Source organism: Labrus mixtus, chromosome 2 (genome assembly GCF_963584025.1).
Source record: "Labrus mixtus chromosome 2, fLabMix1.1, whole genome shotgun sequence".
In the NCBI taxonomy this organism is placed as follows: Eukaryota; Metazoa; Chordata; class Actinopteri; order Labriformes; family Labridae; genus Labrus; species Labrus mixtus.
Window position 1 is genome coordinate 22,475,262 of NC_083613.1, and position 22,626 is coordinate 22,497,887.

General features: G+C 39.6%; 2 protein-coding genes and 1 long non-coding RNA gene across 4 annotated transcripts in view; 1 reads left to right on the forward strand and 2 right to left on the reverse strand.

Annotated features, from left to right (window-relative positions):
- The window catches only part of LOC132989363 (uncharacterized), a 128,778-nt gene that overhangs the window by 5,514 nt on the left and 100,638 nt on the right, over positions 1–22,626 (reverse strand). The gene's annotated exons all lie outside the window — the stretch shown is intronic.
- marchf1 (membrane-associated ring finger (C3HC4) 1) lies at positions 119–19,009 on the forward strand. Of its 2 annotated transcripts, XM_061056850.1 has the most exons (8): positions 120–702; positions 10,975–11,025; positions 11,780–11,853; positions 12,958–13,767; positions 14,114–14,294; positions 14,423–14,567; positions 17,315–17,359; positions 17,476–19,009. In XM_061056850.1, exons 1-8 carry the CDS (start codon positions 616–618, stop codon positions 17,793–17,795), a joined length of 1,713 nt encoding a protein of 570 aa, XP_060912833.1. In that variant the 5' UTR covers positions 120–615; the 3' UTR covers positions 17,796–19,009. The 2 variants fall into 2 exon arrangements, with proteins under 2 accessions (XP_060912844.1, XP_060912833.1); XM_061056861.1 differs by lacking the exon at positions 17,315–17,359 and having other exon boundaries at positions 119–702.
- tma16 (translation machinery associated 16 homolog) lies at positions 18,498–22,527 on the reverse strand. Its single transcript, XM_061056872.1, has 6 exons — positions 22,309–22,527; positions 22,076–22,113; positions 20,547–20,631; positions 20,270–20,418; positions 20,135–20,177; positions 18,498–19,371 (listed from the first exon to the last, which is right to left on the reverse strand). The coding sequence occupies exons 1-6, from the start codon at positions 22,416–22,418 to the stop codon at positions 19,197–19,199; spliced, it is 600 nt and encodes a 199-aa protein (XP_060912855.1). The 5' UTR covers positions 22,419–22,527; the 3' UTR covers positions 18,498–19,196.

The following is a 22,626-nucleotide window of genomic DNA, read 5'->3' on the forward strand; positions in this document are numbered from 1 at the left end:
GCAGCAGCACTGGTCAGCGGAGGAGATTGAGGTTAGTCTAAGCCCTAATCCTTATGGACCGTATGCTTATTTCCCAGCAAGCACGACAAAATCATGGCTCCACCCCTGAGCGAAAAACACACACAAACACATGCACACATACGAAAATATTCCCTGCCTCCTTGTTTATGCTCAGCTCCACTATATCAACTCTTCCTCTCGCTCTCTCTCGCTCTCTCTCTCTCTCTCTCTCTCTCTCTCTCTCTCTCTCTCTCTCTCTCTCCCTCTCTCTCCCCCCCCAGCAGGAGGGCAGTGGAGGACGAGAAGACGGAGGAGGAGGGGCAGGAGAGGTGCACACAGTTTCCTAGTCGTCATGGCGACCTCACACCCCACCATCTTCAGCGCTGTCTCCGTGTTGCCACGGTGACCTGAACTCATTCCATCCCTGCTCCACTTGATGATCCGGATTGGGCTGATAAAGGAGAGGTGATCCAGGAGCGCTGTACCCTATTGTTATAAACAGCCTGTGGATGGGACAGAGGATTACGCACACGGACTCAGATTGGAGGACAGGAAGGCATATTGCGTTGGGAATGCTGTGGGAGTAGTACCGGAGTGTTGCCTGGAAACAGCAACATGCCAATACAACAGATAACTGTGGTTCCGGCCAAAGAGAGCGCCAGTTCCAGCAAGAGCTCCTCTCGTTCCAAAGACAAAACAGAGGTGAGTTTCAGACCTCGTCACATTGTTTACAGACCTCTGATATGTTGACTTCTTTTATTTTCGCATTAAATGTTCAAAACTAGTGTGAAGTTCGTCAAATTATAAAGGACTAAGAGTGCAATGTTGTTTTTATGTTTTAAATAGAAGGCAGAAGTCATTTGATTGGTCCTTAAGTGACGATCTTGATGACAGTTAAGAAGACAGTGTGTGTGTGTGTGTGTTTGTGTGCCTGTGTGTGTGTGTGCATTTGTGTGCGTGTCAGTCCCCAGCATCAGCTGTCTTTTCAACTCCCTCACACGTACAGTATGGATGCACTCAGCACCCTTTTAACACTGCTCCCTCGCTTGGGGCTTGATGCCTATCCAACTGCATCTTCTATTGAGCCCGAAATCAACAAATCATGACATTTGTCATCACGGAACATCTCGGAGCTTCTATTCACCTCACATCACCTCAACGTTACGTCACGCAAGTAAAGCTATAATGTGGTTTTTCAAAGACAGCAGGGGGTATTCGATGTTGCCAGAATTAGGGATTTACAGCATAAAGACATCTAAGGCATCATGGCAGTAGATGCAGTTGAATTGTTGTGAAAAAAAAAACTGATGTTGTTAAACACATGCAAGTGGTCAAATGGTTGTTGCAAAGTTAGTTTGTGTATATTTGGTCTCTAAAGCCAAGAAAACAAACCAACAATCAAAATGTCGGTTCTGTGTTGCACTTGTATTGCTTCACTTTGGATGAACACTTATTCTGTAATGTTCTTCTTGAAGTCAGTGATGTGTCAAATGATTTAACTTCCTCATATTTGGCACAGAAGTGTCAATTAGTCTTTCCCCTGTCAAAGTGACAAGACCTGCATCTGAAACTATCATGAAAACAGCTTTATAAAGACACATTTATTAAGAAATCAATATACCTAAACTCTCTTCTTTATGCTAACTAGAAGAAGAAGCTCCTCAAACCACAAATAAATAAAACATACGGATATTATTTTTTAAACTTATTATAAAACAAAGTGATCAACACTTTCCAACTTAAGAGCAATAAATCAGGAGATCATGATGACCAAGAGGTTTGTTTTAAGATCCTCGTGGCAGCCTGTAAAACCTTTCAATTAGGATGACCTTTTAACCCCGCTTAATCCTAATTCAGTGGATTGGACATCACAAGAGCAGGAGAAATGTTCCGATGTATTTCTAAACATCAATACGCACAGTAGAGTTTTAAATCAAAAGTTGCAACGTGATAAGATCCTTCCATAAATGCCAGCTTATGGAACTCATAAGTAATGTTTCTAATTCCACCAACTCTCTGTGCATGTTTTCACTCCTGCAGTGTAGATCAACTCCATGTAAGAGTGCAGTCAGTCCAAGATAAACACAGTAAGAGCAAACACTGAAGGAGAGTTCTGAATGTTGTAGAACAGGATTCAATCAGAAACACAATCCAGGGAGGAACATAACGTAATGTAAAACATGTATAAAACATGCTGTAATATACAGTAAGGACATTTTCATTTCAATGGCTTTGTCTTTTAAATGTTTTACCAGTATACTAATCATTTAGACTACTCTCCCAGGGACCATTGGTCTAATTTTTTTTTCTAAGGATATACAAATCACACAGTCCATTAAAGAAAACATAAAGTTTATTTATTTGAAAGTTACACTTCTGGCAGCCTTTTTTTTATTGTACTGAAAGAAATAGAAATCAACGACTACCTGAATCAGATTTTTTAAATATAAAAATGTACAATTCTATTTATTTGTAGTTCAAGAGCTAACTCAATGGTTTTGTCCTTTTAACAGTCATAGCTGTATACACACACACACACGCACACACATACATACATACATATATATATACATATAAATATATATATATATGTATGTTACAACCATCCATATTTTAAATAAAATGGTTTAAAGACAAGAATCATAATTTCACTTCATACTAAAAAATGTCCTCCTTCACATCCCATATGCATCTGAGGAAGCAAGTGACGGCACATTGAAACAGTGAAACCATTATCAACACAATATAATAATGGTATTGGGTTGTTAGGTTAGTTTCTAGGTTCCAGACATTATTCTTGTTTGACTTACTTACAAAAAAACAGTATTCATGGTTTAAAACACTATTAAGATACAAAGTCGTTTGAAAAAATGGACATTCTGTAAAACAGGAAGTCACCAAAAATAGACACTTAAGCTGTAGCCTAACGGTCACTTGTCTAAATATAGCTCTAAGTGTTTTTTTTTTTTTTATGTCAATGTGACTGTAGATGTTTTTTTAATTGTGAATGTGACTGTAGGTGTTTTTTAATTGTGAATGTGACTGTGGGTGTTTCTTGTAATAGTGAATGTCGGTTTTTTTAAAAATCGTCAATGTGGCTGTATGTGTTTTTTTAATCGTCAATGTGGCTGTGGGTCTTTCTTTTAATCGTGAATGTCAGTTTTTTTAAAAATCGTCAATGTGGCTGTAGTTGTTTTTTTAATCGTGAGTGTGACTGTAGGTGTTTTTTTATTAATGTGAGCCAGAGCACAAACACATAGCCTTCGGTCGGTGCTACATGACTTAATCCACCTCTCAGACACATGCACATGGATACTTACACTCTCCACAGTCTGTCCTGTGCATCAGAGTTAAAGTGTCAACAGAGGATCAGGTGCTCAGTGTTTCTGCATTATTTTATCTCTGATAAATAATTTCATTATAATGAACTGTAGGTTCTGTATGTTACTGTATTTCACAAGAGGCTCCTGCAGGGAGGAGCGGCAGTTTTATTTTGATCTCTTGATCTTTTGTCATTGTTCTTCTATGGATGTGTTGTAAGTTGGCAGTGCTATGATCTGAATTGGACTTGTCAAGCTTGTAATTCAAGATACTTTGGATGTTATATTATAGATTCTGAGCATGTGTGTGAGGGTTAAAATGTTTAGATGCATAAAAACCTGTACAAAGACTAAGAAACTGCAAGTGTAAAGCTGCGCAATCTGTCTATGAAGACAGAAAGTCTGATCTATAAAAAAGAACATTTTTGAAAATAAATATTGTACTTTTCAACTTAGTATGATTATGATGAATATGCAGCTATATGACAGAGGTTACAGACCAACACACCTCTTCCTGTTTGAAGGGTATTTGGCCTTGTCAACCAGGGATGATTGATTACTAGCAACAATAAATAACAAGTTCATCTGTAGTGTCACTCACTTCAAATCTGCCTCATTTCTTAAAGGAATACTCAGAAAAGTTGAATTCATTGGTTGTTAGCATTCTCATCAATGATGAGATGAAATGACTGACATCAATGTCATGTTTTTTACTCGGCTTTGAAGTTAGAATGACACAAAGACTGGGAGCAGGCAGGCTGGGATGATGCAGGGGTAAATCTGCAGGGTGAAATGCCTTTGTTTGTTATTGCAATGATTTCAATGAGGTGCAATAACCAGACAAATACTGAAAAAAGAGTTTTAACACCTTTGTATTTCTGCTGTTCTGCATGTTTTACACTATGCCTGTGTTTGAAACAACCTGACCTCGGGATTCAAAATAATTGAATGCTCGGAAGGATTGGTGTTTTTTTTCACCACAGATTCTTTCCTGATTTTCTCTCCTTCCTCAGTTATTGATTAGAAGATGTTTTTTCAAGTGCATGTCATGCAGTCTAATGCACTTACTGCACACATACTGTAGAAGAGGAAGGTATGCATAATGTTGTTATTCCTTGTTAAGCGTCTTTGATTATTTAGAAAAGTGATATATAAGTCAAATTTATTATTATTATTATAATAATCACTTCCACTAAAAGTTGAATTTATTTAGAAAAGTTTCTTCAGGTGAATATTACCTGTAGTAGTCGGTGGAAGCGTTGTGATGTAATACATTTTTTGTGGCCTATTCTGGCTGCTGTCTTCAAATTGTCCTGCACCTTCATGATGTGCGTATAACCACCTCTCTTTCTTATTGTGCATGGAAACATGAAGATGACAAAATGTCAAGGCTAGCTCTCTTAAAGGTGTCTTCCAAATAATTTTTTTTTGTCATAGTAACCGTTTTCACAGTTTCCTTAATCTGAATAACATCATTGGGATTCTTAGAAGGGCACTTTCTGAGCTAACAAGCTAACAGGACTAGCTCTCTCCTTCTACTTTCAGCAGTGCTAAAAGCCTGCATGATTATATAACACTGAGATTGTTAAATTGACATTGCACATACTGGTACATCTTAAAATTCTTAGAAATTCAAACTCAGACTAATAAAAACTTTCTGAATATTTCTGGACACCTTTAGATCTCACACACAACAGTTGGTCTCATAATTAGATGAATTTTAATATTTCATCTTTTTAGATGTTCAGAGAATGTGATTTGTCTGTATTTAATATATTTCCTGACTTAAAACTCAAAAAATCAATGGATTTTGTTAAAAAAAAAAAAAAGGCAAACATTGGACACATGTGCGCTGAACTCCAGTTCAAGTGTTGACACCCTTGGTGGTTGCAGAGTGTTAGCGTTGACTCCATGAAGGACTACTGATTTAAACTTGGCCATCAGCAAATCCCTTGATCAGCTTAGACCAGGGGTGTCCAAAGTGCGGCCCGAGGGCCATTTGCGGCCCTTGAGGGGATTTTTTGCGGCCCGTGACTTCAAATGAAGAATCAGAAGATTTTGTCCCGAGGCCTCGATTAAGATCGGCACATTATCTTATTTTTCTTTTTCATGTTAACAAGGGCTGAACAATATTCCTAAAATAGAAAATGTTCAGTAACATGTTGTTGTTTTTTTTAAATCTACAGCTTTTACTATTTAACACATTTTTTTGTAAACTATGAAAAAAAACATATGCAAAGTTTTTTCAAACAAGCGGACTGTTGTTTAACCATTTAATGACCTGAGCTAAATGAAGGAAGCTTTTCTAAAAACATGAACCACGTTACAGGCTCTGAGAAAAAAAAACAAATAAAGTAGAACGAAGAAATCAAAATATTTGATTTCCTTTTATTAAAGGGTTTCTTTTCTTCTATTAAAGCCTTTTGATTCTGATCTACAAAGCCGTACTATTTTTAAAACTATATTTAAAAAAACAAAACCTGTGGCCCGCGAGCGATTCTAACACGACAATTTTGGCCCGCAAGAAAAAAAGTTTGGACACCCCTGGCTTAGACGAAGCAGTCTTCTACTTGTCATTGACTTGCTTGTTTTATTTCACTGATTTGCAGAGTGTACCCAAAACTACTTCTATGTGTGGGTTGACACATCCAACTCTGCCTTGCTGCTTTACATGTCGTGGGAAAACTAAATATATTTAAAGCCTCCCACATAGAATAGTACAAACATCAACTTCCAGCTCTATACATTTTCTGTTTGACACCTCTAAGCAGGCATCCAATAAAGACTATTTTTTGCTTTAAATATTGATTTCTTCAGGGTTTTTTTTACACCTGTAAATGAGTATTTAGACCATTAGAGCTGAGGAGTATTTGATTAAATATTATCATGGTGAGTAAATCAAATAAGAAGAATAAAACCATGAATTGATCCTGTATTCCATATCTTGTTTATCTGTGCCATAGACCCCCTTTATGTATGTGAGCCCCACCGATACTTTGAATGATACTTAAGTCACTAAAATGAATATTGGCACTTTAGTTTATTTAGTCAATACTACGTAAATCGTCATGCTGCTAAAAAATAGACGAATTAAACAACTGATTAAAATCCTTCCTAATCTTGTTTAAACAATATATGCTGAAAGCTACAGTGTCCAAATGTTTACATATACGTTTATAGGACAGTGGATAGAGTCAGTAATCTGAGAGAGAGAGAGAGAGAGAGAGAGAGTGGGGGAATGACATGCAGGAAAGAAGCCACAGGTCTCTGACATGAACCCGGACCGGACGCTTTTTGAGGACTACAACCTTCGAGTGTTTGAATAAACCAATGAAAGGCCTTGAATTCTTTGGCATTGAATACTGTAATTGTTTATTTGTTCAGCCAGTTGTTTAATACTAAACGGGGGAGTCTTCATAGAAAAAGGACCCACATAAGTCTCGTTTATTTTGATATGCATATACACATATCTAAAATAACTGAGTAAATTAAAACCATTCAGTCATGTCATGTTTTTTACTCGGCTTAGAAGCCTAGATTGGCACAAAGACTGGGAGCAGGCAGGCTGGGATGATGCAGGGGTAAATCTACAGAGTGACGTGACTTTGTTTATTATTGCAATGATTTCAATGAGGTGCAATAACCAGACAAATACTGAAATAAGAGTTTAAACACCTACAGTTAAAGCATTCAAAATGTTGTTTATCCCTGCCGTAGTCCTCCTTTGTGTTTAAAGTGAGCCACACCCTTTTTCTCCCATGTCCACAGCACGGCCTCTAATCCGGTAAGCTAAACCACCATGTCAACTGTACCTTTCCAGTTGACATGGTGGTTTAGCTTCTCACGATGTCTTTGCCGGCTTCGCACCATCTGCTTGTAAACAATTGCACGCTGTCTTAAGCGGGGTACACACTACAAGATAACCGGGCCGATTTTGGGCCCGATTCCCCCCTTTCCGACCAAAGTCAGCAAAGGCCCGACTATCTGATGTTCCAAAGATTATCTTGCCAGATTCTCCTGTGGTATGAGGTGTGTTAAGAGTGATTTTAACCTCCCCGATCTGCTCGGAAGACAATCGGGGGCCGCCCCGATTTGAAATCATAAATATTAAACATGTTCAACATTTACGATCAGACATCCTGTGGTGTGGGGAGAACACCGAGGACGGCAGAGCACGGACTCTGTGAATTGTCACGTGGAACAGAACAATAGCCAATAGGGAAGCAAGCTGACTGAAGCAGGAAGCACAACAAACATTACCATGGCGAAAACAGTAATCGCGAAACATAAAGTGGATGGATGTCATGAATTCAGGACCAACTTGTTGATTTGTGGCAACAACAACAACAACAACGTATAAACAATGTGTCCTGTAAAACAGACCACAATCCAACTATCAAAGGAAAGGAGTTTGACCAACAAGTTTAGCCACATTTAGCTTGCCCGTCATGTTTGTTTACTCTTAAATCGCGTCTGACCACGCGAGATTACACGTTGTGATAGTCGAGACTCTCGTTGTCGTCGAATGAATCGGTTAGTGTGTGGTGTGCTGAGTCGATCGTCTCGTTGCACGCCACACACTATGCGATCTGAACTGTTAATCAGTCAGGATTGTTGTCGCGTGTGGGGTCTCTTCACTTTCTCAAAATCGTTTAAGATTTAAAAAATCGTGTAGTGTGTTCCAGGCTTTAGAGGAGGAGTCGTAACAGCACTATTTGTGTGTTAGAAGAGTGCAGTTGCACTCAAAGACCTTTGGTTGGCTCCAAAGCGCACCAAACCAAATTCCTACATATTGTTGCTTTAACTTTCCCTGCATTTTTTGCTCTTGATAATTTTTACTGCCAACTTATCACACACAAGATCAAACAGCTGGCAAGTAACCACTCATGTCTCTATGGCATGTTAGACCTTGATGTGTGTGTGTGTCTTTATTTGTGTGTTTGTATTGGTGATAGGGACCTTTTCCATGATTCAATCAGAAACCAGCAGGTATTCATGTCTGAGCCTGGACAGTTGTTCACTGCCTGGAACAGGATGTTGTTAATCCCATGATGCACCTGGTTGCCAGGAACATCAACAGCTTGGCTTTGGGCTGAGAGTCGACTGGAAGCAGTGATGTTCGAAATGTTCACGTAAAAAAAGTGTTTTTGAGAATCACGTTTTTGTCTGTTCTTACTGCTGCTTTAAAAATCTGAAGTTTCTTGCTTTAGTTTTTTCCAACCCACAAAAACATTATTTGGTATGTCAACGTGTTCTGTTTGAACACTTGCAGAGAGCTTTTTTTGATTTAATGCTAAAATACAGAGTAAAAATGTTGTGGACAAGGAGGTTCTCTCACTGACTCAGTCGTACTGCAGTTTCAAGATCAGCCTGCATCCATGTATTTCTAATCTCTATACATCAAGTAATCCATTAATGTGAAGACACAGCTGAACACTGACTATACATACAGACCATTTAAACTAATGTTTATTGCTGACACGTTGATTCATGTACACTGTCCTAACGATTCATCTTAAGGGTTTTAAGCCATTGTGCCAAGTGTGAAAAATAAGTGATCAAGACAGTTTTATGGAAAATATCGATAAATCCAACTTCATGTGTATAGCTCTTTTCATAAAATAATGTAGAACAAAGTGCTTTACATAAAAAAACAAATCAAAAAGCAACCATATAAGACCCCAGCACAACATACAATCCATGCACAACATGAAGAAGAACTAGATAGGAAAAGATACAGGTACTGACAAACTGAGGAAACACTCTCATGAATTCATAATGAGGAAACACACGAGGTAAGGTTAAAATACATAAATGGAAAAAAAACCAATAATGAAATGGAGGAAATAAATATGATAAGAAAACACTAAAAAATAATCCATTAGAAATGTTTTATAAAATATACTAAAATAAATAAAACACTGGAAGCTTATCCAGAAAAAATAGAATAAGATGAAATGACTAAGATATAAAATGTGTTAATAATTAAATATGTGAATAACTATATGAGATCAAATGAAACTCAGTTCAAAGCCAGATTCAAAAGGTAGGTTTTGAGTTTGCTTTTAAACAATGTATCATTGTGTGCTGCCTTCAGGTCTTCAGGTAGAAGACCTATCCTATGTTTTAGTTCGGATTTTGGGAACAACATTTTGGGACCACTTCAGAAAGACCTGAGGACTCTGGTGGGCTCATAAGTTAAAAATCAAAGTAAAGGTGGGAGCAGGACCACAAGAGGTTAAAAAAACAATCAAATAATCTTAAAATCAATTCTAAAACACACATGTAGCCAATGCAGAGACTTTGAAATCGGTGAGTTGTGTGCTCTCTTTCTGGTCTTCGTCAGCAGTATTTAAAAAATATTTCTAAATCAATCTGATGAACTTCTTTAATTACATTTTTCAGGCATCAACGCTCCCCAATCACACACAAACTTTTCTGTCAGTTTAAATACATTTCATCGTTTCTTAATTTTTGACTCCAAAGATGTTCTTTCCTGTGAATAAAATATGATATTGATAGACAGAATTGTGTTTATTGTCACCATGTAGCAACTCCCCTGACCTAACTTGAGGCTACAAGATAAGTGTGTTGGCATCCTGAAAAAAAAAAAGGTTTTAAATATTTTTTGTTCATGTAGGTTTATTAGTACGAGTCCTCGGCAGCACTCACCTTGGTGCTGGTGCCAGAAAACTTGTGACTGAAGATGCTGCAGACAGTGTATGAGGCGACAGGTGGTTTTGATGGTTGAGTTGAAGGTTCAGCAGTCGAGGTCAGACAATCAGTGAACACGGAACTTCTAGAAAAAGTTAGCTTTAAATAGAGACACATTGACGAGCAGCATCATGTTCTCTCCACAGGACGACCAGGTAATAGGATTGTCTGGCTTTAGTTCAGGTCATAATGAAATCACAAGGACACGTGTCCTTGCAGGATTCCTTGAAACTGGAGTTTAATCAATCAAAAAACAAACGGGGCCAGCTGTCACTAAATTGAAAGTAGTATATTGGAGATGTCAAAATCTGTTGAATTTGATTTTAAGTGAGTTCTAGTGCTGAGTTGAAGCATTGAGCTTGTTCTATAATTCTACCCTAAGTCTTCTGCTGTGAGTTCCTCTTTGCAAAACAGATTTGACAGCAAGTTAGAGCTGGAATAATCTGTCATTCAGGGGATTAGCTGATTGACACAAAAGTAAAAGTCCAAGATGTTTACAAGTGAGGAACTGTCCCGTTTTTGTATTAAGGAGAAAATGTTTAGTGGTTCAGCTCCTACTGTGAAAATTTGCTGCTTGTCTGTTGCAACATTTTAAATAAATTATTTAATACAGAACATTTAAGGCATCATATTTCAGAAGAATTATTTGTTTTTTTAAGAATAAACTATGAATATATTTCGAGAAAAATAAAACATTTCTGATTATTTCATGACAAAATAAGTTGTATCCACAGCATATCATGCTTTAATGTGATGGGGAGATAAATACGCTTCTGTTGATGATGTTAGTGCAGGGAAACACTGTTTCAAGATTTTCTTACCACCGTTTGTCGGGTTGGTCAGAGAATTCGCTGGTTCAAACCTCGCCAGGATACTCAGGTGCCATTTGATGGGGTCACATGATGGTCTAATGATTTTCTGTCTCTCCTTCTCCCTGCAGGGGAGGAAGGGCCCCGGGCGCTCAGGGAGTCGATCCAGCAACATCTCCAAGGTAACACATAACACATAATATCAGCGAGCTCAAAGAGCCAATAACAAGGTCACAGTTCAGTGTGTGGAAGCGTCTTTAAGGCGAGAAGAATCTGATGTGTAAGAAAGTGGTAGTGCTAGAAGTGTTAATAATCAACCAATAAGATATTTCTCTTAAATACATACTGAATGAAGTACTGTAAGTTGATTAAGATATTTCCTATATTTGTATTGGCTGTGAATCAAATGACAGTGTAATGGGGAGTGATTAAATGTATTATATAAAACCACAAAGGAACATTGCCTGTAGTTCAGCTGTTCCCCGAAAGGTTGAGCATCTTTTCACAAACTTAATTGAATGTCTGTCAAAAGCTCAATCTAAATATTTAAGGCTGGGATACGTTTTTCAAGAGCTGGAAGATGTCAAACTACAGCTGTAATTGAACTTTATGTACATATAGGACCTTTCATTTTCATGTCGCCAGAAATATTCAAAATGAGTCAGAGTGTTAGTACATGCCTGCTGAATGTGTCCATGCAAGGAAGTGGTCTTTGTAAAGAGTAGATGTCGTGACCACATGTTTTTCAGCTTCTTTTGCCCCCTAACAGACCAAAAACAAGGTATGCAGCTTTAAGATGACTCAGGTTTATTATGTATCGGTACTATCCTTTTTTGTGATTAGTGTCAATTAGCCTGTGATTGTTCACTGAAGATGACAGATTGTTTTCTTTGTACAGCAGCATGAGAGCTCATTTGAGTTCATTTGTTGTTTCAGGCCAGCAACTCTACAACGGGATTAGCTACGGCCTCCAGAACATCAATCACCCCGTCATCCCAGGACATATGCAGGTAACAGCTATTTCAGTAAGAATGATCCAGAACTATCGCTAAAAGGGCATCAAATGTAACCCATGTCCCTGGAATCCCTAACATACCTGTTGTGAAGTCAAATCATCCACAGTCCTCTGTGTTGTATTAACATACCCAGCTTAAAGAGTCCCTTTACAGTGAGCTGGAGACTGAATAAATCCCAAGGACATCCGCAAAACTAAGATCAATGCTGTAATCCAATGGTGATCCCAGAGGGCTAATAATGAGAAGGCTGATTGGATCTGTCCGATAATTATTTCCACTGGTGGTCACTCAATCCGGCTAATGTGGTTTAAATGCTAGAGGACACCGTGTTTGATCTCAGTATGGACACTGTATGAGAGCGCTTGGTTCTATATTCATCCTTTTTCTTTATCACTGTCCTAGTCTGATTTAAAAAAAAAAAACACTTCATTTTTCAAACATCACATGTCATCAACAGGGCTCACCCTTGTTACATCACGCCAAGCTGTCTGTTTTTAAGGTAGAAGTGAAAACAAAACATACTAAAACGACTACAGGAGTCACAATTGTGGAATAATTAACGCTTTAGCAGAAAATGTTCTTCTTTAGTTATTTCCTGCACATTTCAATCACTGGGGTTTCCAACCGGCTAGTTAAAGGGTTGATCCAGTAGACTTGAAATATAAACAGTACCTATTTATTTCAGCCACCTGACCGGCCATCTTTCAATGCTCAATAGGTTTAACTCAGCCTTTAAAGGTTTGGAGTTTGTCTCTCAAAAGAAGATCCTGTCACTGTTTCATGTATTTTTTCTCCAAACCTTTCACCTCTGAAGACAGAAGACAGAAATCCCACAGACAGTCATCTAAAACCTTAGGCATATATAAATATACATACACCGTTCTGTATAGCAGGATAGTTGGATCAGTGATAAACGACATAATGTGTTTGTTATATGGGTGACTATTACTTTTGTTCCCATTTGTTTTGTTGAGATTGAGATTATTGTCTGTTCCATCTCCTAACACCTTTTTTTTTTTTACACATCTCCATGTGTGTGTTTGTTTTTACGTGTGTGTGTGTGTGTGTGTGTGCGCGTGTGTGTGTGTTTGTGTTCAGTTCTGGCCAGCCGACCCTTGTAGAGGATGTTTCTGAGTCGCAAGAACACAACCAGCAATCACAAAACACAGTGATGACAGTTGCCAGCGCAAATCTGGGCTCCTCAGCCCAGGCCCAGAAGAAGCAGGTGAAGCGCCGTCACCGCCGCAAGAGGAGCAGCTGTACTGCCCTCGAAGGCGTGGAAACCATTGCCAAACAGGAGCAGACTGATCGCAGTGATGTCAGCTCCGACCGCAGTGAAAGGGGGGAGAAGAGGGAGCGGCCCTCCAAGAACCAGAGAGAGCTCCAACCTCGCCTGCGCTCCACAAGACCCCCCCATTCCGACTCCAGCTCTGAGGAGGATTCATGGCGTGAGGCCCGCAGCTGGAGCAAAGAGAAAGCCAGGAGAGTGCGCCGCCGCAGCGGGAGCAGTCGAGAAAGGGACGAGGGGGATAGGGGCAAAGGGAGAGAAGACAAATCAGATGTCATGGAGCTGCAGTCCATGGGTTCCGATGAAGGGAAGGAGAACCAACCTCTGGTGGAGGAGGGCGGAGGCCTTAAGAAGCGGCACAGCAGCAGGGCCACGCTAAAGACAGACTTTTCATCCAGAGAACGCTCGCAGAGCAGAGAAAAGGGGAAGAGCAACAAGCCACACAGCCAAGGAGGCAGCTCCTCCTTGGCTGAGGACGGTGAAGAGCTCATCACCAAGAAATACCAAGAAAAGGGGTCAGGGGGCGGAGACATGTCAGCCCCCTCACCACAGAAAGCATGTGGTGTGAACGGGAGCACAGCACGATACTGCTCTGATGACTCTGAGATGGAGGTCTGCAGGTTAGTGAGCGACTAGCCGTTTTCACACATGCACTCTGAGGGTCATTTCACTGGCTGTTCACATATGCACCTCACAGCGTGTCAGACAGCAGGGGGTATGGGGGATTTCCTGAGGTAACGAAGCAACAGAGTCCGCTATACGATGCTCTAATGAGAGTATTTGTTTTTATATTCAACAAATACTCACAGAAAGATATACTTTACTTAAGGATATACTTTATTGTCCCCAAAGCCGCCCTGCCGTTACAAGAGAATAAAAAAAAAAACAAGCCCAGAGGTTGTATTTCATTACCTGCCCTGATGTGTGTGTACGGTTTGTTCACTTTATGTGTGTGTGTTTGTGTAGGATCTGCCACTGTGAGGGGGATGATGAGTGCCCTCTGATAATGCCTTGTCGCTGCACAGGGAGCCTGAGTTTTGTGCACCAGACCTGTCTCAACCAGTGGATCAAATCCTCTGACACGCGCTGCTGTGAACTCTGCAAGTTTGACTTCGTCATGGAGACGAAGCTCAAACCTTTACGTAAGGTAGGCACACCGTCTTAAACCTCCTGCTAAGCTGTGGACGTGAACTTAAGGATATATACATATATATATATATATAAGTATGAACATCATTTCTCTCTCCTCTCCGCCTCCATGCCTTTGTCCTCCAGTGGGAGAGGCTACACATGTCCAAGAGTGAGTGGAGGAAGATCTTCTGTTCCGTGTTATTTCACCTGATAGCAATAGCGTGTATGTTGTGGTCGATCTACATTCTCGTCAAGAGAACAGCAGAAGAGATCAGACTCGGAAAGAACGGTGAGTACTGTCCGCAGTCCCCCCTCTCACACACCAGAGACACGCAGAGTGCAAATTTAATGAGTTTCATTAAGGCCACAAAAAAAAAAAACATGGTTGATTGATTTTGTACTTCTGTCAACATTTGCAAAACCTTCATTTCCTTTTTTGCCATAAATTGTGCAATGAAATAGTAGTCAGCAGTACAATAAAGCATACCAACAAGAGTAAAAATATCACTTGGAATAATAAATATTATTGAGCAAAACTCAAAGATGTTCAGTATTAGTGTAAAAAATACAATCAGTAGGACAATTTTCCATAATATGGAAGTTTGAAACTTGCCTTCAGGCCTTCTACAGAAATCTATATCACAACCTCTCTGCACATGAGCATCCTCAAGCCGGCTGATAATAATATCACAGGTCCAGTAAAATGATGTACTGCAGTGCCCCTAGTGGTCAAAACTGAAAACCTTTAAACGTTTTACCTGGTGATCTTTGCGCCTGTGTGCCTCTGGTGTTGTGACTGTCAAGATACATTCTATGTGTAGTGATGCGTTGTGGTGATGTTTTCTCTCAGTTTAATAGAACTATGGATAGGATAACTCTCCCTTCTTACTTACTCACTGTGGTTTTCGTCCCCAAACTGTCCCACTCCACATTAGAAGTCTAGTTCTAGAGTGAAGACACTGGTGGTCTAAGAAATCTTCAATATTCTTTAAAAAATCACAACATGTATATATATTAATAATAGGTAGGACGTTATGCCTCTCCAGATATATCGCAAAAATGTGATGGTAGTGATTTGATGCCACCAAGGCTGATGTCTTACAGAAGCTTATCAGCCGTGTTTTATGTAAAAACACATTTCTATCATTTACATTTTCAACCCCTTAGTAGTTATTATGATTGAAATATTTAAAAACCACAACTGTTTCTGTTTGTGGTGTTTCTTCACCATATAATCCCTTAAAGCAGTTGCAGAAGCTGCTATGGGGCAACAGGAAAGCAGAGAGGTTATGATGCACGCCCCGAGTACAGCGGCTAGTCCTCATTGAAACAACCAAACAACGTGGGATCTAATCTGACCTCAGCCCTTTGCTGCATGTCATCTCTCTCGCTCTCTCTTCATAACATTTCCGGTCTCTCTTCCGCTGCCCTATCCAATAAATGTCATAAAAATACAAATAAACAGCCTCAGCATTACGTATAGGGGTTATGGGTCCGGGCCAACTCATGTATGCAACTTGCCAACTCTAAATGACTGGGAGAAAAAATAAATTCCATACTTACACTTTTGTTTATTTATATTTGATATTTGAATGCAATTTAAAACCTAAAATACAAATATAAGAGATTATAATTATGCTGCTGTCGTGTTGGAAGTCTTGACCAATCAAATCAGGGCATCTTTTGCTACCCAGGCTTTATAATCGAGCGAGGACGCACTCATACACACGTCATGTTACTCTGCTCAGCAGCAGATGGATCCATGCTGGACAGAGAGTTCTGTTAATGAGACAGAGAGGGCTGCAAGAATGTTAAGTCCACCTTTACCTTCAGGTGGCAGAGAAGCAACAATGACAGCTCTAACTGCACATACTGTAGAGTGCGTTTAGTGACACGAGCTCATAAACAGACAGCGCAGTCAATCTAGCTCACCCATCCCTCCTTCTATGCTCTCAGTATGAACAAAAAATAATCCATCCTGATGGTCAAACACAGAGGGGGTTTGCTTGAATAAAATGTTAACAATGGTGTTCTTTAAAAATAGATGTATTGGTCTTCATCATCCATTGCTGCAAAAAATAAACAGGATATTGTTTTTGTATTGGGCAATTAGAGCAGCATGCTTTTCTCGCGTGTCAATTAATATGTGAATAGATGGCATCGCTACTGTAGTCAATGCTTCAGATAAAAATCTTGAGCAAGTTTTAAAAGTCACCAATGTAGTTTAATAACAGGCAGACAGGATAAACCCCTGCAATCAAAAGGCCCAGCCCAAAATGACCTGGGCCCGTCCAAAACTGAAATCCTTCCTCAAAAATATGCATTTGTCATTTCAGGGAGTCTAAAGAACTGTTAGACCTGAAAACACCTTATGAATTCAAATAGTCACATAACTTAGTTTCAAAACATAGTGTTTATGGTTATCTTGGAACTGGAATGTAAATTAGTCTTTGCATTTTGCTATTCTAAATTGCTTCAGACCACATTTTCTGATAAACCTTTTCTTGCTTTACAGGCAGTTATTGCTTGGAAAATCTACTCGATTTCAACATTTGGAATTTGATTTTCACTTTGATGAATCATCAAAGTGAAGATCAAATTGGGACATTAGAACAGTGGGAATCAGGGCACTTAAGATTTGACAGAAAAAATAAGTCACTCTTAAGCACAGCCAAGAGAACAAAAGAATGCCACTGTTGTGAAGAAAGTCCTGATTTCACGTCAGGGATCATGACAAGGTTTCGGGTGCAGTCTCTGCTCAAAATGACGACATGGAACATTACATGATGTCCACATTAGCTTCACAAATATTTGAAAGTGAAAACAGACCCCCTCAGTGCTTCCTTTGTATTAGTTGACGGTGCTGTGTTGTGCTGTTGTGTGATGATAGTGTATCTGTAATATTCTCATACTGTAGGACCTCAAGTTAGAAGCAGAATAAAAAAAAAGTTGCAGAATGTTAAAACTAAACATGTTTTAGACATTAAACATTCGTCTATATTAATTGAGAGAAATTACACTCGCTCTTGATTGCAGAGGAATTATGGAGAGTTTCTCTTCTGAAGTACTCGAAGTCTGACGGTAAGCGCAGCTCTGCACACACCACCCATCATGATCTGTCCCACATCCTGCAGGCTCACTTACAGTCGCCGTGTGTGTGTGTGTGTGTGTGTGTGTGTGTGTTTGTGATCCCTCAGGCGTGCTGGAGTGGCCCTTTTGGACCAAGCTGATTGTGGTGGCCATTGGCTTCACAGGCGGACTCATCTTCATGTACATCCAGTGTAAAGTGTACCTGCAGCTGTGGCGCCGCCTCAAGGCCTTCAACCGCATCATCACAGTGCAGAACTGCCCCGAGAAAGGCCTGCATGTTTCTCAGGCTCAGCCCAACACCCTGACAAACGGCAGGCATGAAAATGTGGAGGTTCCTGTCAGCGCGGCACCCTCCGTGGCTCCTGAGCAGACGGACTCAGACATGTCAGTGGAGGCAGCGGCGTCACCGGATCAAAACCCAGTCTGACTGACTCTCCTCATGCTCAGCCAGAATGCTGAACCACACCCTACTCATCTTACAGTACCAGCGGGCGTACGCACGGCGCAATTTAAACTCGTAACAGTGTTTTAGTATTATTCATCTCAGCTGCTGCAATGACTGATTCTGAGATGATGGACACATTTGAAGTCTTTCAGTGATCAAGGAAAACTTTAAGGCTGCAGTGAAAGGAAGTTGGTGGTGGCTGGACAGAATATGGGGGGAAAAAAGGAGGTGAAAAGGTGTAAAGGAAGAGAAGGATAAAGCCATCGGGAAGAGCCACCTGAAAGAGGTCATTTATAAATACTGTATTTAAGTGGTAAATTAAAAGTTTAATCCTCTATGCACGTTCTCAAACTTCACTGGCGTGTGAACAGCCCGTGGATGCTATGAAAGGTCTCAGTATGCTTCAACCTTGAATGACACTTCCTGCAATCACGGAGGAGTTTTAGCTCGTCTGTGAAGACAAAGAAGCAAGCTGTTGTGCAGACTGGGACAACAAACTTTTAGAAGTCTCTCCACAAACACTTTCAGGTGGTCTCTATTTAAAAGGTATTTAATGAGTTGCATTCCACAGTACACATGAGAAGTGACCGATGTAAAAGTGTGATGAGTTGGAAGAGTTTTAGGAGAGAATCTCACAACTCTGCAAAAGAAGGGTGCATTCATGACATCAGGTTTCAGAAGCTGTTTGACAATCCAACAAGCACTTTTATTTGAAGCATACTGAGGCCTTAACCTTCCATCTGGACAATCAGGTCTTCAGACACCAAAGAGTCAGAAATGACTAATAGAGAAAAATGTATTTAAATCTTTAGCTCAGTCTAAAATGGAACATGTTATGTTTTCAAAAAGCTGAATTTATGTATTGTCACAGGAAAATGTTGAATATTTCTTAAAATAGCAAATGTTAAGTAGCCCAGATATTTCTGAGGTTATATTTGAACAGTTTCCAGCTTTATGTGGCCCTGTCTGCCGGGTCCTGATATTTATACACACACCATGTAATCAAAGTTTTTAGACCAATGTCAAATTTATGTCACAAAAACTAATTTTTCTCTTCTTCGTGTCCACCAAACTCAAGAGCACCCACACATCTTTGTCAAACTCCTTTTTTAAACTCTGATTGGATACAAATGGATTCAGGTTAAATATAATGAAAACTTGTTGTGCAATAAACAATGAATGTAGACCCCCCCCCCTCACAGGCTGGTGTGAAGTTACTGAGCATCAAAATGACTGAATAGACTTTAGCTCTCCGTCTCTGACAGTGTGGCGCGTCCTTCAGGACGGTTCTGGAGTAGCAGCTTTTATCCAACATCACAATATTTCGTTGAAAAGTCTCTGCTGAAGGCCGGTCTGATGTTCAGCTATGTTTCAATGTCGGCCTCAGTCTGACATCAGCACATTGTCGTCCAGCTGCTCTTCATCCAAGTCATCCAAGTCATCTTCGTCCTCTTCGATGTTCTGTTTCTCCTCCTCTTCAGTCTTTGTGTCCAAATCTTTTTTAGAAACCTTTCGCAGTTTGATATTTGGAAGTTTCTTCAAATCACCAGTCCATTCCCTTTCCAAATAAAGAACAGACAAACACGGTTGGAGAACATGTCCCATGCAGGAAAACCCTAACATTCAAGATCAAAGTCTTCTAAAAATAATTCAAATTCTTAATCGAGTCAATATCTTTCCGCTTTTTTCAAGAAGATTTTACTTTGTTGCCATTTACAACTCTTTTTGATAGTTTTACTTTGTAAGTAAAGTAAACATTGAAGCTACTGCGTTTTGTGTTAATGGGTTCACTTGTACAGTAATATGCAGTTGAAGCCACATGTTTTTGGTGACTTGATGAGGAAAAAGCGAGGGAACTCCTTATTCTGTGCAAAGGGGAGGCTGATTGCAGAATCAGAAGTGGAGGGAAAGTGAATGGCTTCATTACAACAGATTTTATAAGAAGATTTTAGGATGCCAAAATAATTGTAAACTATCTATTAATATGTCATTGTCGGAGCACCATTGGAACTAGTGTGAGTCCACAGACATCAATGTAATAATTCCTTTATAACTTTTCATACACACCTGAATCTGATGTACAACCACATACTGTATGAAAGGGGCCCATATCTAAATTAACAGATTGGACTGCATGGGATGTTAATATGTTCACGCTTTCATGAAATCTGAGTCACTTTGAGCTAAAAAAAAAAAAAAAAAGAATAATGATATTTTGTCTGTAGTCTGTTTGTAGTGTAAGTCAGCGATCACTGAATGACTTATTTAGAGCCTCCACTTAAATACATAACAGATTCTTTTGGTATTTAAAACACACTTACCTGAATGTTTTCAGATGTTTTGCATTGATAATGTCTGGGATCTCTAAAGAGACAAACACAGGATCTTAGTGTATATTTTTCAACGCAGACATGTATGTAGCATGTGTGTTTTGTATTTATATGATGAGGACTCACCAAATCCTATGCCCTCATATTGCGCACGCTCTCGCTCGACGGTCTGTTTGATGACAGCTTCTCTGGCACCATGGAGACGACCCTGTCGACCTTTGATCCCGTTCATCAGCTCAATCTGCTCAAGTTCAGAATCAAACCTTTGGAGGTGCCTGCACAAACACACACACATGTAAGTCATTTGTTTAATTTGACAAACAAACCAGAACCACATGTTGGTGCATTTCTAATTGAGAATACTAATTGGCAAAGGCAGGCAGCAAAACTCTGAATTTCTGACCTTTCAATGATGTCACAGGCATCTTTCCTTGTGTAAGCTGTTTTTTCTGGATCCAGCTGTTCCTGAAACCACAACAGCTTCTCACCTTTAAGTTATGAGAAAAACAAAAGAAAAAGATTGTGTTTAATAAGGAGTGAGTTTATCCTTACAGTCAGCAAGAGCATAGTGCTGTATAAGATGATACAACAATGATACTATTAGACAAGAGGCATGCCATGAGCGCTGGCCTCGAGCAGGGGTTCTCAGCTGGTGTAGCCTCTGGACCCACCACCAACTCCTTAATATAAAATCACGACCCAAATTCTTTTATATTTTCCAACCAATGAGATTTGTTTGATGAAAAATTGTGCAGTTTGAACCTCAGATGGGACAGAACACACGACAGAACAAAGAGATGAAACAAAACAAACGTTAAAAGTGATTTTTAGACTTTTTTTTTTCCCCAGGCACACTTTCGCGACCCACTGAAAACGACTCCACGACCCACTTTTGGGTCCCAACCCACCAGTTGAGAACCACTGATCTAGATTACAAAATCACTTCAGCCTTGGGAATACTGTGTTAACTAACACTGTATTACTTATTATCTGGAAATCAAACAAGCCACCAGTGTGACAACGAACACACTATCATTTCAATAGTTTCGTGAACATTGGAAATATAAAGACTAACGTTTAAATGCTACGTTTCTGTCCTGGGGTTATGTGTAGACATACACAAAGCAGCAAGACTAAATGTCAAAATCCATTCTAACGAAAACATCCATTACACATCTATTAAACGAATGTATCACACGAGGTCGTGCTGTTGTAATTTATATCGGCACGGCTGTGCATATGTTCGACATGGATAAACATATCCAGACCTTAACTTGTTGTCCAGCCAAATGAGTTGCAGGCAGAATGTTGGAAATGTGGCAATTCTTTGTCTTTTTAAATCAGGTTATTAATGTACATAAAAATCTTGATCTTAAACATGACCTTTGACCCTTATTTGGAAGTTAAGGTACTCTGCCGTTGCATTGCCTGTACAATAATTCGGGGTCATGCCAAAGCAAAAGGCAGTAACTTCCATTTGATACTGTATTTCACTTGGTTGCATGCTTTAAATAACACGACCAACACTATTTCACTTTAGTCAAGCTACCGTGTGTGTCAGACGTGCTCGATGACAGATATTAAAACAAAGGCATAACACCTTAACTCCACTGCAGTGAAACAGTAACTTCACCTTGATCCGCAGCAAAACAAAGACAGAAGACCTTAACTCAGTTTGAGCATTCTTTCAGCTGTAATACAAAGGCAAAGACCCTTATGAGTGAAGTTACTGGACTTTGCCTTGGTTTCTCGAGGGCTTTTGGAAGTTAAGACCTACTATTTTCTCAACAACAAAAAAAAAAAACAACACAATTGACTCAAGATATGTGTCCTCATGATAAAGAACATCTGTAATGATCCAAAAATGACAAAAACTAAGTTACTGCTTTTTGCCTTTGTAGGGCAGTAATGCTGTTTGTGTGATAAACTTACCGATGCTGCTTAGACGTGTTGCTTTGTCGTTCCTCTGTCTGCAAAACAATCAAAAACAAAATGAAGCAGTTCTCAATAGTTTCTATGTAAACTCATTTTAGTTATAAGACAGAAGACATGTTTCACTGTTAAAGGAAAACTTTAAATTACTTCTTCTTCTTCTTCTTCTACTTTGTAGTTGTTTCCTTTCACCACTTAACGTAAACATTTGAACGGATTTTTTTTTCACCCACCTATCTTTCTTCTTCAGTCTGATTTCTTCTCGGGCGAGGTAAGCAGCTTTCCTGCTGTACGGGTGAACAACCTTCTCCGCCGCTTTTCCTTTCTGAGCTCTCGGCTTCATGAAAACATCGACAAGAGAAGACAAACCAGTCAGGAACAAACGAGTCCACGTTCAAATGTCTTACATTATTCAAACTATTCTGACAGGCCACCAGTCTTACCATTTTTGACAAAATCCCGCGTGGTGCTCCGACGTTGACGGATGTTGACAAGTGGACCGGAAGCGAGTCGTTCCGTCATCAAATCGTTCCGGGCGTTCTACGAAGACA